General features: G+C 33.1%; 1 protein-coding gene across 1 annotated transcript in view; it reads left to right on the forward strand.

Annotated features, from left to right (window-relative positions):
- Positions 1-20,328, forward strand: part of PLA2G4A (phospholipase A2 group IVA) — a 180,124-nt gene that overhangs the window by 19,114 nt on the left and 140,682 nt on the right. The window contains exon 2 of the mRNA XM_031937047.1: positions 15,513-15,616. Coding sequence (XP_031792907.1) covers positions 15,584-15,616 — 33 coding nt within the window. The 5' untranslated portion in view covers positions 15,513-15,583. The remainder of the gene's footprint in view (positions 1-15,512; positions 15,617-20,328) is intronic.

Raw genomic sequence — 20,328 nt, forward strand, 5'->3', positions numbered from 1 at the left:
TAGATGCAGTTGAAGACCTTGGCCTTTTAAAATAAGGTCTTCAACAGGTCTCATTTTCACTGAGGCTGCACCCATCTGGTGATTAAGGCTAGGTAGCAATTAAAGCAAAAAAAAAATCTCCTCTTTTACCTAGTTCAAAAAAGAAAAAAAAATGTAAAAATGTCAGGATCTGCTTCAAGAACAAAGGACAAACAACAACCTCTGTGACTAAAACTAGCCCTGAATTGGTCAGCTGAAAGATTCCCTCCTTGCCCTCTTTTTTTCCCTTTTCCCCTTATTCCTTCCCTCTTTCCCCTTATTTCTTCCTTCCTTCCTTCCTTCCTTCCTTCCTTCCTTCCTTCCTTCCTTCCTTCCTTCCTTCCTTCCTTCCTTCCTTCCTTCTCTCTCTCTCTCTGTCCACATAGGGTGTCATACCTTTACCTATACATGCTCTTAAAAGCTTTTTTCCCCTCTTTTATGCCTCTAAACCCTTCCAACATATCTTGGAGTTTACTGGCTAGATTTCTTTCTTAAGGACCAGACCTAAAACAAAATTAATCTGATTGTATTTTGGCAAAATCAATCTGATTGTATTTTGGCTACCAATAGATTCTAGGCCAAGCCCCATTTGATTTTTTTTAAGGTCCTGATTGTCTTAGGTTAAATGTTAAATAACAGTCATTTCTGTTTTGGCCAGAAACCCTGAGGGTCTTCTACTATTAATACTACTACTATTACTACTACTACTACTACTACTACTACTATTACTACTAGTACTACTATTATTACTACTACAACTACAACTACTATTACTATTACTACTACTACAACTACATCTACTATTACTATTACTACTACTACTACTACTACTATTACAACTTCTGCTGCTGCTATTACTACTATTATTACTATTTCTACTACTAACATTTTTGTAGCAATATTTTGTGCCAAGAATTGTACTAAGTGCTTTACAATTATCTCTTTTGATCCTCACAACAATCTTGAGAGATAGATGCTATTATCATCCTATTTTATAGACTAGAAAACTGACTAAAATAGAGATTAAACATTTTTTTCCAAGGTCACACAACTAGTAATCATTCAAGCCAGAATTTGGAGTCAAGAGTTTTAAAACTCTTTCTACTGAGTTAGTTGTCTCTAACTTAATCTTATCTGCCTCAATTTCTTCATCTATAAAATAAAAATAATAATAGCTGCTACCAAATGATTGTTACTATAAAGTGAAGTAATATTTGTCAAGTTGCAATTTAAGTTGTAATGGGGAAGGCAAAGTGAAATTAGAGTAAGAATGAAATGAAATTCTTTTTATTTTCTCTTTTGAGAGCTCCTGAATACTGGGTGTCTAAATAGTCCCATTTGATATAAAATGATAGCTTGAGAACTAATCTCAACTAAGCTAATAGTAACATTTTGTTGTTCTGTAAATTGTTACTTAATCTTTCTTTAACTGCTAATAAATTTTGCTACTGATTAATTTTATAAGGGGAATGTGTTTAATGAAGTTAATGTATGTCAGTTAATGGGGTAAAATACCTACCACAATCAATGAAATTTTCTGTATCCCTTTGAAGTTTATTATGAAAATGAACAAAAGTTATATAGTAGTTAGAATTTATATAATAGCATATATATGATAATCTTGTTATTAATTGTATCTCTCAAAGGAATGATTTCTTATTTGCTTTTAGGATCGCATACAAACTCCTGGTTTTTTAAACATTTTATAATCTTACTTTAACCTAGCTTTCCAGCCTTATTATACATCTATTGTTGTTTAGTTATTTTAGTCATGTCTAACTCTTTGTGACCCCATTTGCAGTTTTCTGGGCAAAGGTACTGGAGAGGTTTGCCGGTTCCTTTTCCAGATCACTTTACAGATGGGGAATTACAGATGGGGAAATTGATTGTGGTAGGTATTTTACCCCATTAACTGACATACATTAACTTCATTAATCACATTCCCCTTATAAAATTAATCAGTAGCAAAATTTATTAGCAGTTAAAGAAAGATTAAGTTCTCTAAATAACTATATTTCTGTTCTGCTCCTGACACTCTTGTTTTCCATAACTAGAAAGTACTCTTTCCTAATTTTGTTTTAGATTCCCTAGATTTCTTCAAAACTTATTTCAAATGCTACCTCCTATGTCAGATTTTTCTTGATCTCCTCAGCCCCTGGCACTTATTATGTTATTCCCTTCACTCCTTTCATTTATTTTGAATGAATTGACTCTGAAGCTGGAACGATATGACTTCCTGTCCTACCTATGACACAATGGCTATGTGAACTTGAGCCAGCCCTTCATCTTTCTGTGTTCTAGGGAACTCTCTAAGACTATGAGTGGCAGAGAAAGTGCAAATATAGACTCTCTAGAAAAATTATCCTCACTTGAGAGGTCTCTATGGCAATGAAATTACAGACTTAATCCCCATCCCCATCCTTTTTATGTGTACATGTTATCTCCCTCAATGGAATGTGGACTTCTTGAGGTTGAGAACTGTTTGTGCTTATATCCCCAGCCCCTAGCATAGTTGCTTAATAAATACTTGCTATTTGTTTGTTACTTTGGCAAGTGGATATTAGAATAAGGGAGATAATATATAAAAAACTAAATGCATAAAAGATAATATGCAGAGCAAATGGAACCTCAAAGGAAAAGAGTCAGCTAAAAGACCCAGTGGCTGTGGTACTGGAGTTGGAATCAGAAAGATTCCTCTTCTTTAGTTCAAATTTTGTTTTAGAGCACTTATTAGCTGTGTTTTCCTGGGCAAGTCATTTAACTCAGTTTACCTCAGTTTTCTTATCTGTAAAATGAGCGGAGAAGAAAATGCTCAACCACTCCAGTATCTTTGCCAAGAAAACCTTAAATAGAATCACAAAAAGTCGGGGATGACTGAAATGAATAGACCACAACCAAAAACCTCAGAGGGAAGGCACTAGCAGTGAGAGTGAGGTAGAGAAGGAGGAAAAACTTCCTGAAGAAGGAAGGGTTTAAATCCAGTCTTAAAGGAAGCCAGCAAAGCCATAAGCAAGTGGAGATGAATTAAAAAAGCATTCTAGGAATGGGGAAAACCTAGTGGAAAGGTACAGAGTTAGGAGATAGAGTGTTACACGTGAGCAACAACAAGACCAATGTTCCTGAATCGAAGTATGTGACAAAGAATCAGACACATGAAGATTGAAAAGAAAAGGATCAGGTAGTGAAACACCAAACAGAGGATTTTATATCTGATCTTGAAAGTAATAGGGAACTATCATAGATTAATGATGTATGTGGTGAGGGCTGGAAGATGGTATGGTTAGAATTTTGCTGTGGGAAAATCACTTTGGGAAACATTGGGGTGGGGAGAGATGAAGTAAGTAGGAGACTTAACTTTTAGCAACTTTCCTATTATTGTCCTGTACCACCAGGACAGTTTAGCTTACAATCTTGGTTTCTCATTCACCCTTATTCCATTTATATAATTTAATAATATATATTCCATTTATATAATCCATTGGTAAATATAGTCACTTTTTCTTCCCCAAATCTATTGCAGAGTCTCCCCTTTTCTTCTCTCAGTTTCCATCCTAGTGTAAGTACCTTATACAAACTGTCTGCTTTTATTGAAATATCCTTCTATTGGTCTTATAAAATATCATCACTGGAGTAAAGGACTTTTTTGATCTTCTTTCTTACTTTAAATCTATGACTTTATGTGTAATCTTACATTTAATCAATCATCTGGCCTTCAGAATATCTTTTAGGAACCTGAGGAAAATAGAGGTTCAGTGACTTGCTCAAAATCACATAGCTAGTAAATATTTAAGGTCACATTTGAACCCAGATCTTCTTGCCTCTAGGTCAGAGCTCTATTTGCTGAGCTACATGGTTAAAAGTGTATTTTCATAGAAAGTGCTCCCCTTCTCCCCAAAAATTGGATACTAAAATGAACTTTGGAAAAATGAAATCATTATTCAGTTTATACTTTTGTTCTTGGTTATATTCTTAATAATTTGAATATTCTCCCCAATGGTGCACATCATATTCATCTCATGTTTTATTATCCTGTGCACAGGAGGTTCAGAATGAGGTTCACCCAATGTGATCAGAGTCTTCCCCAGAATCTCTAGACATTATTATACTGGTACCTCTGAAATAGGTGTCCAGCTTATACATCTTTAATGCTTTATGATTCATCAGCCTTCTTCTTCTTCTTCTTCTTCTTTTTTTTTTGGAAAGTCACATCTTTCTCTAATGACATCATGTACATAATTTTTACTGTATAAGTCCATTGGAAATACATTGCAACTTAAGCATGCACACCACATATAAAATTTGGCATGGCATTCTGAGTGACTCTCAGCTTTCACATAGTTTCAGAAGCTACAGTTTTCCATGACCTATGACCACACTGTACTCCTAAAAGAACAAAAATCTTGAAAAGCTGGGTTTTTATTTTAAGGAGAAATAAGGAGAAACTTATGAAAAGTGGTCCAGTCTGTTTTTCTTCTATTCAATTTATTACCCATTTAATTATTTATGCATGCTATTTGTATAACATAGGTGTATTAATAGATCAGCTCTATCAAACACCATTTTTTAGTTTGACCTTGTAATTTTAGATTTTTATAGTTGGAAAAAACATCTAGTCTATAGTCTTTAATGAATGAACTCTTTTTACAATGGCATGGTGCAGTGAAACAATTGCTGGGTTTGAAGTCACAGAACCTGGTTCACATACTGATTCTGCCATTTATTGCTTGTGTTACCATGGGCAAGTCACTTAGTCTCTCCAGGCCTCAGTTTCCTCAAAGATAAACGAAGGTATTTTAATGAAATGCCCTAAAATACTTTTTATCTCTAAATCTATGACCTGTAATACACACATAATAGACAGTCAGATTTTATATACCTCCAATGATCAAAAATTCACCTGACTCATTTTATTTTTGGATACCACAAATTGTGAGAATAATCTTTCCCCCTCAATCTTAAAAGGAGAAGTAGAAAGAGAAATTCCTTCTTCAGTATCAGGAAGAATATTTTTTTGCCTTACTGGATGGATAGAATTTTGCTGATGGTGTTCTAGAACAGTTTTTTTTAATAGTATAAACTATTTAGTAGTCTACCACAAACTACATGTCAGCATGGTGTTATACAGGATCTTAAAACAAAACAAAACACCTAATAATCTATACTTTTATCTTAGACAAGGTGCTATAAAAATTTATTGAAATGAAGCAGACCTTCCCCACTAAATCCAAAAGTTAAACTATATACAGATGAAATAAATATTTATGAGAAGACATATATAGCATTGTATTTAAAAGTAAGATCTTAGCTAACACTTTAAGGAACTGTTTGAAGACTACCACACCTAACATTCTGAAAATATATGAACATATCAGACCTGTCTTAAAAGTAAATTTCATAATGTGAGTGTATTAATGGGTGAAATGACATGTTCATAAATTCCATAGCAATGCTCATATGCTGATTCTAATAAAATTTTGTTGTATTGATGATGGCATGGAAGAGAATTGGAACAATATATAAAGTCTATTTCTGCTCAAACTGTTATATCTTATAGTTAAAATTATTAACTAGAGTTTAGATTTATTTTTTCTTTTAGTCATTTAAGTATTTTCTTTATAATTATATTTGTTGTAATGAGGTTTAACAGATATTGTTCAGGAATTGTTTTGAAGCACTTTTCTCTCTAGTCAATGAATTTACAATATGAATATAACTCCAAATGTTATTTTTCAAACACAGCTATGTAATCTCATCAATTATAATAAATATTCAATAAGATTCTCTTAGTGCCTAGATCACTTTCTAGGGGATACCAAATCTTTGTGAGATAATGAACTCTATTAAAGTGACAGCATAGAGGCAGTATGGTATAAAAATAAAAAAGAGACAAAGAAGACTCATGATTAAGAGAAATCTGGATTCAAATCTGCCTCTGAATTTATTAGTTGTGGGACTGTTGGTAAGTTTCTAAATCTCTCCAAGTTTTAATTTCCTCATCTGCTAAATGGAGATTTAATATAGTATCTTCCTCATAAGGTTAAGGGGATGTATGTAAAACTCTTTGTAAATCTTAAAATAATAAATAAATGTCAGTTTTTATTATTTTGTACTTCCTACACTTATAGTTCATTGCTATGTCTCAGTGGGACTTAATGGAGTTACCATGTTTCCCAAAAGAACCAGCCTTTGAAAATAATGGGTATAATCTTCTTGACAAAAATTAGTGCTGGTCAATGCTCATTTACCAGTGATTTAAAAAAATTGAATATCATAAATAAGCACATTTTATAATGTCAAAGGAGAGGAAAAATGACTATAACTCTCAAATTTAACAATATATAAATGATAAATGATTCAGAGAATAACTTGTTATATTTACATTTAATTTTAAATATCAAGACATCAGAAAATCAAAATAATTGGAAATAACAATTGATAAATTCTTAAGCTTTTTGTTATTTCAATATTAAATTATAGTCTCAAATTATTCATAGCACATCTATCTGGTTTAGAAGTTTCCCCAAATATGTAGTTGTTAGATGCCTGGTGAATAGTAAGCATTTAATAAATGCTTAATGATTGGCTAACACATAGTTCTTAAATTTATGGAGAAAGGAATACTATAAGTGGGAAGATTATTCACAATGTATGCCTTTTGTTTAAATTTGGAAAGAAATCTTGTGAGCCGATATATCATCTGATCTTACCCTCTGGTGTCCCAAAGAAGGAGGTTAATTGGAGTTCCAAATAGCATGAGTTATAATAACATGATAGAATATGAGTTAATTTGGCTTATATGAAGCTACAAATATTAATGTTATTCTTCTTATGACCCCAAGGGTTGATTCTAGGAAAAACAGAGAGTTGTTTAATCCATAAATTTATCAATTAGCTTCCATCTGTTACATGGAAACAGATTGAATCCCCGATCCTGGCTAGCCATCTTGAAGATTTTTGCTACTTGTCACAAGTTAGCAAGCAAGGATCAACTGTTACTGTTCTTAGAATAAAACCTTAACTTGTATATTATGCTGATGCTGACTTAGTAGCATCCACTTTATAAAATAAAAAGTATTTATACATGCAATATCATATTCTTAGCATAATACATATGTTATTGCTATTCAATTAAAATTTAATGTTTCTAGTAGATGAAACACGGTAGGCAGAAAGGTAAAAAATAGGGGTACATTCTACTAGGAACCATAATATGGTTTCTTCTTGTCCTTGAATAAAGTCAGATCAGATTAAGGCAAGTCAAGTCAAGCAATGTTTATTAAATGCCTATTAATTATCAGGTACTGTGCTATATTCTGGGAATATAAAAGTAACCCTCTCCCAAACCCTACAAAACCCTTAAAACCCATTCCCACTCCCCAAATAGTTGCTGCATTTTAGGAACTCTGATTCTATTGGGAAAGAGTACACTGTTCATGCAAATAATTATGTGCAAACAGGATCTACATAGGTTAGATTGCAGATAATCTTGGAAGGCAATGCATTTAAAGAAGATTGAGGAAGAATTCTTGTAGAAGGTAGGGATATAGGTAACACTTGAAGGAATCCAGGGAAATCAGGAAGCAGAGAGTCTAAGACATATGAGATAACTTAGAGTCAGGAAATCTTAAAGAAGCCAATGCCATTGAATTGCAGAGTTGTTAGAGAGGAGTATGATTTAAAAAGACTAGTAGGGTAAAAGGAACTAAATTATAAAGACATTTAAAAGCCAAACAGAGGATTTTACATTTGTTTCCGAATTTAATAAAGAACCACTGGAGTTTATTGAATGAAGGAGAGTGACATGGGCAAACTTGTGCTTTCAAATGAGTTTGACAATTTAGTTGAAGATAAGCAGGAGTGGGAAGAGATGAGCCAGAGAGAGGCTTTTGTGATAAACCAAGTATAATAAGGGACAGCACCAAGTTTAACAAAATCAGAGGAGGAAAGCATTTATACATGCAATATCATATGTTAAAAAGATTGATTTAACAGTATTAACTTTTATGAAATATTTATTTAATAGTATTTATAGTTTATTAATCAGTCAATAAATATTTATTAATTGCCTATTATGTGTCAGGCATTTTTCTAAATACTACAGATATAAATAATAAAAAAAGAATGACAGTCCTTGCCCTTAATGAGTTTAGAATCTAATGGGGGGAGGTAACATATAGGAGAAAGCTGAAAAGGAAAAGAAGGGCAGGAGATACTTATGTCTCATGGTGGACAAGTCAATCAGCATCCTAAAGTAGTGCAGCCAGATGAAAAATTATGTATTACTTTGTTTATTAGATTAACTGGATTTATACTAAAACAAACCTTATGCTTGTCTTTTGTGTTTGTGAAAAGGTGTGAATTCAGCCAGATTTTCCCTTTGTTAAAATTCAACAAGGTGCATTTGTAAGTCATACAAAATTCCTCAGTAGAGCCAACCACAAAGTTGACTTTGTTCATATTTGATTATTATCAACTTAGGCATAAAACAAGGAAATGTATTCTTGCCAAAGATATTTGCCATTGTCTTGGAGAATGACTGGTGCAGAGTCCCAATGGAAAAGAAATTTCATATAGTTGAATAGGTTTTTCCAATTATTCTTACTTGTATTTTCTGTGAGCATCCTCTTTTCCCTAGGGATAGAGGATTTTTTACAGGAAAATCATCCACACACCCAATATCTCCAAAGCTATGGGGCTCTGTTTCAAAGATGCTTTAACTAGCACTTGAGTTATTGTGACCTCATCAGTATATTGTTCTAAAGGTCAGTTTAGAATGTGGACTGTCTTGACTTTTGTTTTTGTGACTTCCAATTAAATAGTTCATTCCTTCCTTTGGCACCGGAACCAAGATGTGTAATTCTTACTGAGGTCTGCATATGTGCCTAGTTTTAACTGCTTAAACAATATTTTAATAAATATTTATTTCATTAAATATTTCCCAATCAAATGTAATCTTTAAATACTCATTTAAAAATTGAATTCTGAATACTTCCTCCTATCCTTTCCTCCTCGAGAAAGCAAATAATTTAATACTGATTTTATATGTCAAGACATGAAAAATATATACTGTATTAGCTAAGATGCAAAAGAAAACAGAGGGGACAAAAAGAAAAATGAAGAAAGTTTTAAAAAGTATTTTTCAACCCTTTATTTAGAGTTATGCAGTTCTCTCTCTGAAGGTGGATAGCATTTTTCATTATGAGTACTTTAGAATAGTTTTGGATCATTGTCTTGATCATAATTTGTCTTTCACAGTTGATCATCTTTACAATATTGCTGTTACTATATATAGTGTTCTCCTGGTTCTTCTCACTTCTCTCTGTATAAGCTCATATAAATAAGTTCCCAGGTGTTTCTGAAACCGTGCTACTGATCATTTCTTACAACTCACTCATTTCTTAGTCTGTGCCAGATTCTTTCATGTTTACTGCTTTGTAATATAGTTCGAAATCTGAAACCGCAAGGCCACCTTCCTAAGCTACTTTTTTGAATCATGTCATTATTTTTTGTAGCTCTATAAAATACTTCTTTGATAGTTTGGGCATAAATACATTAACATATAAAATTATCATTTTTATTATATTGATTTGTCTTACTCATAAGCAATTAACATTTCTCCAATTGTCTACATGTGTCTTTCTTTGTGGAAAAGTATTCATAATTGTGTTCATACAATCCCTGGACTTATCTTTGCAAATAGACTCCCAAGTGTTTTACTTTGTATGAATATGAAGTTATTTTAACTAGAACTTCTACTCTTGTTACAGGATTTTGTTGGCAATATATAGAAATATGGATGATTATGTAGGTTTATTTTATATCCTGCAACTTTGCTGAAGTTGTTGCTTTGATTACTTTTTAACCTGAATCTCTAAGGGTCTATAAGTATACTATCATATCATCTGCATGGTGATTGTTTTGTTTCATCATTGCCTATTTTTATTTCTTCAGTTTCTTTTTTTTTCTGTCACTGCTAAAGCTGGTAAATCTAGCTAATATTTCCTGCATTTCTACAAAGGAATTAGCAGCTGTGAGCGCTTTTTTCTGTTTTTGTCAATAAGGATGAATAGAAAACAGGACATATGGAGAAAAGGAAACAGTTGCTTTCACCACACACTCCTGTCTAATCATAGACACTTCATAGTGTTCCTTGTCAAGTATAGGTTTCTTGTGATAAGTTTGCAACTATATTTCCCTTAGGCTATTGTCCATCTGTCTCTAGCTGTGCATAAAAGAATGCCATGTAAAAAAGAGAGAGAAATTTTTTTGTTTATAAAGAATCAATGAATGTTGAAGGATGTCCTTGCCTCTTCTTGTCACAAATCTTTTTTCCAGCAACATTATAAGCTAATTTTGTTAGCATTGTCTGATGTTCAAAAGAATAATACCCCATCTAATATTTTTTCTCTGAGAAATGGATTATTTTTTTTAAAAATGTGACATTTATTTTGAACTTTTAAAAACTAAAATAAAATGGGAATTTTCAGTAAAACAGAAATAGAAAGCGAGTCATGAAATTGCAGATCTTTATTATATACAACTCTGTTCGGGAATAGAATGCTAGACTTTTTTCCAGTATTGAATACTGATTGTAGACTGATAGGTATTGTGATGTCTAAGCTGTTTAGTGATGAGTTGGCAACATTCACTGACATCCTAATCAGGGAGAAGTACCCTTTAGATTAAAATTGACCAAAGCTTCTTGTAGAAGTGATTTGGCTCTGGCATTGTTATTAACACAGAATTTCAAAGTTGGAAACAACTTGTCAGACGTCATTTACTTCAATCCATATTCGAACAAGAAACTTGCCTACATCTAGGAGTGTGTTAGAACCAGTTCTAAAAGGCTTAACTGAGGGCTGACTGTTAAAGTTTCAGCATGAACATTTATACCTTGGGAGTCAGCAAATGTTAGAAATCAGTGCTTGATTTGTTGATTATTTAAATTCAAGAAAAATAAAGAAAATTAGAAAATCTTAATGAAGGTGAAATTTAATGTGTCATGGGTATGCTTCTTTTTTTTTCTTTTAATTTTTCAGAGAGCTAGTTATACATATACAACATATCCCTGAATCATTCTACTGTGGTCACTCAGCCTTTGTTATAAGGCTTCTAGGATTGTACATTTTAGTTTTTGATAGCTATCTATTAGAAATATTTTTCCTTTAATCAAACCTAGAGCTATCTTTCTGCCACTTTTACCTATTACTCCCTAGTTTTGCTAGCTGGGCCAAACAAAACAAGATGAATTTCATTTCCATTTTTCAGACCTCTGATTTCCTTCTCTTTCCCCCTCCCCACTTCAGTATTTCTCTTTTCTAATGCATTCTTCACACAATTGCCAAAATAATCTTCCTAAAGCATAGATTTGATCATACTGCTCCCCTGCTCAAAATTCTTTAGTGGTTCTTATTTGTATTTAGATTAAAATATATCCTCCTCAACTTAGCTCTCAAAGGTTCTCATAGGACACCAGTTTCTTTTTCTTTCACATTACTCCCCTTTATCCATTCTGCCGTACAATCACATTGTGGTATTTACTCTTCCCTCAGCTCAATATTCTGTCTCCCATCTGGGGGTCTTTCTTATAGGTTCACCTTCTATCTAGGATGAACTCTTTTATTATTTCCTCCTCTTTGAATCTTCAAGAATCATTCAAATGCTATATCCTTTTGAAAGCTTTTTACCCTTCCCAAATGATGTGACACCTTATATATCCCATAGTAGAAAGGTTCTTAATTTGTAGTCCAGAGATAGATTTCAGGTGAAATTCAGAATTCTTTCAACTGATAAAAAAAAATTTTTTTCTGAGAGGGGTCTATAAACGTCATCAGATATTCTATCTGATTTAGAATCAGGAATACCTGGATCCCTCTCAGGCTTTGTGATCTTTCACCTTTAGTTTCATGTTCCTCATTTGTAGAATAGCTTTAATATCTATGACACCTATCTCACATGATTCTTATAAAAATCAAAAGATTTAATTAATGTATATGGGAAATTAACAAATCTGAAGGTTCTCTTTCTCTTTCTCACACACATACATATTATTTAGTATACACATCTTATTGTTGTTATTATTACAACACTTGATGGCACAATCTCAGGATTTGGAGTCAGGAAGATCTGAATTCAAGTCCTACCTCAGATGTTTATTAGCTAGACAAATCTTTTTAACTCTGTTTACCTTGCTTTTTCCAAGGTAAAATGGAGATAATTACAGCAGCTATCATATAGGGTTGTTGTGAGGATCTTGGTAACATTTGTGAAAGATCCACAAACTATAAAGTGCTATATATTTTCTATATAAATTTTTAAAGAAGGGAGATAAGTAAGTGCAGAGACTTTCTCTGCACAGAATTATGTCAATTAAATTTAGTAGAATGAGAGCCTTTTGAGTCCAGAGATGGTTTTATTTTTGTCTTCATATCTTCAGTGCTTAGCACAGTGCATTTGACCTATACTTTCAATGATGCATATCACAACCTGTCAGTTCTTGCCTCTCCTGTATTTAAGTCCGTAGGCATAGAGATGCTGAATTGGAAAGGATGCTTAGAGAGCATCTGAGAAAACTGAGGCTCAGGGAAGTTAAATGTCTGACATGATTCTTTTACTTGTTCTTTCTTTCCTAAGTTTCAGGGGTTTTCTTTGCTTTCTTTTGGTACAGAGTAGATACATAAAAAAATCCTCATTGAATTATAATATTCCACACCAGGATTCCAAAAATCATTTTCTTTGAGTATTACCACAACCACCAAACTTTTTTTTTGTGCTGCCATGTACATACAGAGCATAAACTATAGCCACTAAGTTTAAGGAATTTAGATTTTTATATAGATAGAAAAAAATGAAACAACATACATTTTTAAAAAATTCATTTTCCCTACAGATTTCTGTAACTAAGGCCAATTTTTAGGAATAACATTGCAACTATAAATAAGGAAGTCTTTTGAAAGATGTTACAAAAATGGGTATAACATAACAGAGTATCACAACACAGCATTATGAAACTGTTTTTCTTAGAAACCCAGGGGCCATTCATTCTCTGCAGTCAGAGCCTGACTTCAAGGCTCTATTGATTTGAGCAAGTTAGTATTTCATCAACATAGAGTTTCAGTGGATGAAACCCTGTTTAGAGACTTTTTAGTCATAGTTTTTCTATGTTGTAGTAGAATACTATTGTTTAACTTTTTAGTGGGAATAAGCCAATTCCTTGAAATAACCATAATATTACTTTAAAAAAATCTATTGAAGAAATGATATGAAAATCAGAGTTTAAAGTCCAAAATGAATTTTGTTTTTTATTATTTTATATCATTTTATTTTTCTAAATACATTCAAAGAGTTTTCAACATTTACCCCTATAAAACCCCATGTTCCAATTTTTTTCTACCTCTCTCTCACCTCCCCCCCAAGATGATGAGCAATCTGTTATAAACACATGCAAATCTTCTAAGCATATTTTCATATCCATCATGCTGTGCAAGAAAAATCAAATCATAAAAGAAAAAAAAAACCATGTGAAATAAAAAATAAACCAAGCATACAACAATAAAGATTACAATACTATACTTTGATCCACAATCTCTTAGTTCTCTCTCTTTGGGTGCACATGGCATTTTCCATCACAAGTCTATTGAAATTATCTTGAATCATCTTATTGTTGAAAAGAGTCAAGTCCATCACAGCTGATTGTCCCATATATAATGAATTTTATCATTAAAGGCAAACAAAGCATTTTCATACTCACATTAGCACATAACTGAAAAAGAGATTTTCCTATCCACCAAGACTGTTTTTCTTTAATTTTTATACCATGCAACATTATGTTAATTTCAATGATTATTTTTGTTCTTTCTTTATAATTTGCAATTATATGATGCTTTATAATTATTTAATGCTGGGCATTAAATCTTGAAAGCCAAAGAAACCAATGTTCAGGGAGATTCATTGATTTTCTCTCCTAAGAAAGTGATAAAATTGTCATTTGGACCAAAGTTTTCTCTTTGCCTTTTCCATCTACCAAGTTGCTAAAAGAAGGTTTTAAAAGAATCTCCATCAATATTTGGGAAATACATATGAAAGGTGTAGGGACTATAACATCAGTGATTGTTCATAGAATTAACTCAATAAACATAGCAGCTTAATAGTGTGGTCTATAGCTTACTCTTTGTCCTCTTCCAATTAATGGCTAAAATTATTATACATACATTAGTTAACACATGGAGACTTAAAGTATACTTTTTTGTCCAGACTTTTCATTTTTTATTATCCTAAATTTGGAACTTTGTTCAGCAAAATCTAATAATCCCAGCTTCTACTTGGTAGCTTTGGATTGGGCTAAGAATGATCTGAATTTTATCATACCTCTAATTGTATAACACCTGAGTAAATTATTTTAGCTCTTTAATTCTTTTTTTTTTATTTAATAGCCTTTTATTTACAGGTTATATGCATGGGTAACTTCACAGCATTAACAATTGCCAAACCTCTTGTTCCAATTTTTCACCTCTTACCCCCCACCTCCTCCCCCAGATGGCAGGATGACCAGTAGATGTTAAATACATTAAAATATAAATTAGATACACAATAAGTATACATGACCGAAATGCTATTTTGCTGTACAAAAAGAATCAGACTCTGAAATATTGTACAATTAGCTTGTGAAGGAAATCAAAAATGCAGGTGGGCATAAATATAGGGATTGGCAATTCAATGTAATGGTTTTTAGTCATCTCCCAGAGTTCTTTCTCTGGGCGTAGCTGGTTCAGTTCATTACTGCTCCATTGGAAATGATTTGGTTGATCTCGTTGCTGAGGATGGCCAGGTCCATCAGAACTGGTCATCATATAGTATTGTTGTTGAAGTATATAATGATCTCTTGGTCCTGCTCATTTCACTCAGCATCAGTTTGTGTAAGTCTCTCCAGGCCTTTCTGAAATCATCCTGTTGGTCATTTCTTACAGAACAGTAATATTCCATAATATTCATATACCACAATTTATTCAGCCATTCTCCAACTGATGGACATCCATTCAGTTTCCAGTTTCTAGCCACTACAAAAAGGGCTGCCACAAACATTCGTGCACATACAGGTCCCTTTCCCTTCTTTATAATCTCTTTGGGATATAAGCCCAGTAGTAACACTGCTGGATCAAAGGGTATGCACAGTTTGATAACTTTTTGTAGCTCTTTAATTCTTAATTTCCTTATCTGTAAATGGGGATAAACTTAGTACCTACCTTCCAAGGTTGCTATGAAGATCAAATGAGATAATAACTGTTAAACAGTTATCACAATGCTTGGCACATAGTAAGCACTATATGTGTTAGATATTATTGTTGTTTGTTGTTTTTGTTATTATTTGACCTTGAATCTCAGTTTCCTTATCTGTAAAATGTATAGGTTAGAGTAGACAGTATCTAAAATCCTTATCAACTCTCAACCTATAATCATCTGATCCTCTTCTCTAACGGTGATTGCTTATTTTGCAGGATTCAAAGAAACTATAGTCCTGAGGAAGAACTTGGAAGTGAGAAAATATTTGACTGTAACTGAAACCAAAATGTCCTGCATAGATCCCTATCAGCACATTATAGTAAGTGGTTTTCTGTCAGTTTTAAAGAATTTCACTGGATGGATGTTAAAGACATTGTCAGGATAAAAAGTTTTGCAATGTAAAATGAAATCTTCTAAGGAGATGCTTGTGCAATTTATGAATGAACATGACTTGGTATTTTCACTGATGGCACTGCACCTGAATTTAATTCTGGCAAAAATATGTTCACATAATACTTTATTTATTCCTTGCTTTTTAAAAAAAAGGAGAACATATTTTTAGGACACTTGAAGAGTAACATTGAAGTGTTGTAGGTGGCAGACATTTACTCTTTCTTTAAATTTTTTTTTTGGTCACCCCCTTTAGCAGTCTGGTGAAGCCTAGGGACATCTCAGAATAATGTTTTAGGTGCATAGCAAAACTACAACAGGACATAATTATATTGATGTCATGAACCCAAGCAACCCACATATTTAAATTTAAAAGATCTTATTAAATATATGTAGTCATATCTTTTAATGAATTGTTAGAGATAGAGAGCATGAACGAAAAAGAAGTGTTGATCAAAGAAATGTGCTTTGGCTCTCATGATGTCAGTTTAGCAGTGGGTACAGAATGCTTTTTAATATTTTTGTTGTTTTGTTGTTCAGTTGTTTTAGTCATGTATGACTCTTTCCAACTCCATTTGTTGGGTTTTTCTTGGCAAAGCTACTGGAGTGTTTTGCCATTTTCTTCTCTGTGATGACCGCATTAGCACCCTGGATACCTTAGAATCAGCTGGAATCAGGATAAGCAAAAGTCCTTAGTCTTTATTCTTGGTCTTTAGTGGTAGGATTGAATTGAATGGAAGCAGAATCTTCCGTAACCTTCTTTCTTAGTCTCCCTCCCAGTGCAGTGAGTGACCCTGGCTAATCTTACTCCACCCCCTAGTCCCTCCTACAATTCTCTGTATACACCAATTATTGAGCCAACACAGGATAGTGGGAAGGGCCATTTCCCAAGCATGTGCCCATAGAGAATTGTCCAATCAGTAATTAGTCCTAAGTGCTTGAGCCAGCCTCAGTGCAATGACTCAAGAGTTTCAGCCCTCTACATTTCTCCAGGTCATTCTACAGATGAGGAAACTGAGGCAAACAGGGTTACATGACTTGTCCAGGCTCATACAACTAGTAAATATCTGAAGCCAAATTTGAACTCATAGCATTCTCTCCACTATTGTACCTGTTGCCCACAATAACTTTCTTAATATCCTTAAATCAACTTTTCTCTGGATAATTATTCTGAAACATCTCCACTTGCCCCTTGTCCTGAGGAAAGCAAAAAAGACTCTTAGAGAACATGTAATTTGGTAGATTTCCTCCAGGAGGGGAGAATTTCATCATGAAGGGTGATGCTTGTTAGGCATGCATTAGTGGAAGTAAAGCAGGATTTTGTGGCTAATAGTATTTTGAATTTCTTGAGAAGTCTACACAAAAATAATTGATTCTTTTTTTCAAAGAAAAAAGACTTTAAAATCAGAAGATACTTTCTTCCATTTATTCAAGTAAAAAAAGATTTTTGGAATAGGAAAGTACCACAACAGAAATAGAATAGACTGTTTAAGGTAATTTCTGTCAGATTAATTATGATTAAAGTAAATCTAAATGACTTGAATATTTTCTTTCTGACCCTCTCTGGCAAGGAAGTCTTTGCTGTTTATTTATTTATTTATTTTTTTTTTTAGCAATTTTAAATTTAATTTTAAGATGAAATAGTTCTTATCCATCCCCAATTAAGCCTAGGACCCTATTCTGTCTGGGCTCAGAACTAAAATATTTATGATTCTTTTTACATTAATAACAAGTTTAACAAATCCTCTCCACATTCCTTCCCCTACTCCAGCACTGGGGGAAGTACAACAAATCTAGAACTATCAAAGTTAGATTATTTTAAAAAAGAAATCTTTCCTACTTTTTTCTGGATAATCTTAGCCTCATTTCAATCAAACAATCTTGATTGTTTCATGGAATTTCAAAATCTATAGTAATCTTTTAACTTTAATAGTAGAGTAACAGCTGTATGATCAATTAATTAATGTTTCTGAGATTCAGTTTCCTCAAATGTACAGTGGAGCTAATAGTCTCTGGTATGTCAGAGGGTTGTTATGAGGCTCAGTGAGAGCACATTTGAAAGTGTTTTGCAAACTTTGAAGTGTTATTTGCCATACGCTGGCAAATCACTCAGTTGTATAGTGTAGTCAAGAGAGAATGAGCTTTGATAATGGTCTCAGACACATATGGTGTGATCGTGGGCAAGTTATTTGTGTAATCCTTATCTGTTTCAGTTTCCTCATCTGTAAAAACACTGATAAGCTGATAATAATAGTTCCTATCTCCCAGGGTTGTTGGGAAGTTAAAGTCAGATATTAGTAAAATGCTTTGAAAACATTAAAATGCCATATAAATGTTACTTATCAGTGGTATAAGAAAGGGAAAAAAGTAACCAGACTACACCTGTCTTTTTTTTACAATAATGCCACTTCTGAGACACCCTGTAAACCATATGTTGCCCTTTTATCCTAGAATAAGATACAATGGTTCCCAAGGAAATTATATATTTTTAAAAGTATCTAACTTCTAAAGCTAATAAAATAAGGCACAGTGAGGGACTGGAGGATAAGGTAAGACCAAACTTGAATAGCAAGGCTTGAAATACTGCTAAACTTTTCCCCATCCTGGAGGTTTAATGTCACCAGAATCAGGAAAGAATAATTCAGTTCTATCTGACTTCTTATTTGAAAGAAACTTCACAGACAAGACTGAAATATGAAACAATGGTCTCTTAATCTCCTCTGCTTAAAATCACCAGACATTCTGTGAATCAGCTATGATATGGTCCAGACACTATAAATCTCATTTTATTAGATTTTAAGAATTTTCTACAAAAATATTTTCGAAAACTTGGCTCTAGGCATTTAAAACCCTTAAGTTTTCTGGGTAATTCAAGTCTGTCTTTAGTAGTTTTTCTTGTAGGCATTTGTGTTTCCATAAATTGTTTCCCTTTATATTCAAATAAATGTCTATTTTTTAAAAAAAGCTACTTATGCTATAGATCTCCTTACCAAGTGTTAGAATATGAGTTCTCTTGAATTTCAAATGACCATATGTGTCTTGATTCTTCTATTCATGATTATTCTTCCTTTACTTCAGTAAAAATAGCCCTGTATTTGATGGCTGACAAATCAAGGAGATTTAAATTTTCATTTGTTCATTCATCTGTCAGTATACTTCTTTATTTATGAATTTTCCTCTTTAATGAGAAAGCTCTTTTATTTAGAAGAGTCCTGAATATTTTATTCTGCTGAAAGTTTTTTTTTTAAGCTGTCTGGTAAGCAAACACAGGTTAGTTACATGCTTTTAAAGACCTACTGGGGATAACTGAAAAAAATTGCTTCTTCTTATTTCAGTTGTCCAGTAGCGTCAGATTCTTTGTGACACTGTGGATCCTAACACTCCAGGCCCTTATCTCCTCCATTATCTCTCAAAGTCTATCCAAGCTAATGTTTGTTGTTTCAATGACACTATCCACCCTCACATTCTCTGCCATTTCCTTCTCCTCTTCTCTTCATTCTTTCCCAATTTTAGCTTCAGCATTTGACCTTCCGGTGAATAGCCTGAATTAATTTCTTTAAGTACTGATTGATTTGATGTTGTCCAAGGGCCTCTCAAGAGTCTCTTCCAGCACCACAGTTTGAAAATATCAGTTCTACAATGCTCAATTTTCCTTATAGTCAGTCCAACTCTTTACATGACATTTGAAAAATCTTAGCTTTCATTCTATGAACTTTTATTGGCAATGTGATATCTCTGTTTTTTACTATGCAGTCCAGATTTGCCATAATTTTCCTTCTATGGATCAAGAATCTTTTAATTTCATGGCTAGAGTCATGCAGTAATTTTTGAGCCTAAGAATAAAAAATTGGATACTGCTTCTATTTTTCTCCCTCTGTTTTCGTGGAAGTGATGGAATCTGTTGCCAAGATCTTAGTTTTTAAATTATTTTTATCTTGAGCTTCATGCCAGTTTTACACTCTTCTCTGTCACCCTTAACAAGAGGCTTCTCAATTCCTCTTCTTTTTCCATTAGTGATATCTGTGTATCTGAAATTGTTTTTTTTTTTCCTAGAACCTCAATCTCAGCTTTTGATTAATCTCGCTAGGCTTTTCATGAGATGTATTCTGCATATAAGTTAAATAAACAAAGTGATGATATACAGCCTTTTCACACTCCTTTTTCAGTCTTAAACTAATCAGTTGTTCCATATTTGGTTTGAATTGTTTCTTCTTATTCAGCATACAGATTCCTCAGGAAATAAGTGAGATGAACTGGTCCTCTCATCAATTTGAGCACTTGGCACATATTGTAATTCACATAGCCAAATGCTTTAGTGTAGTCAATGAAGTAGAAGTAGATGTTTTTCTACAATTCCCTTGCTATCTCCGCATTCAACAAATGTTGGTAATTTGGTTTCCAGTTTTTCTGCCTTTTTGAAGACCAGCCTACTTTTCTGGTACTTATTGGTTCACATACTGTGGATGCTTAGCTTGCAGAATTTAAACATATCCTTACTGGTATGAAATAAGCACAATAGTTTGGGCATTTTACCATTCTGTGGCATTATCCTTCTTTAGGATTGGAACATAAACTGATTTTTTTTTATAATCCATTGGCTATTGTTGCATTTTCCACATTTGCTGGCATGTTGAGTGCAGC

The sequence above is a fragment of the Sarcophilus harrisii genome, chromosome 4 (assembly GCF_902635505.1).
Source record: "Sarcophilus harrisii chromosome 4, mSarHar1.11, whole genome shotgun sequence".
In the NCBI taxonomy this organism is placed as follows: domain Eukaryota; kingdom Metazoa; phylum Chordata; class Mammalia; order Dasyuromorphia; family Dasyuridae; genus Sarcophilus; species Sarcophilus harrisii.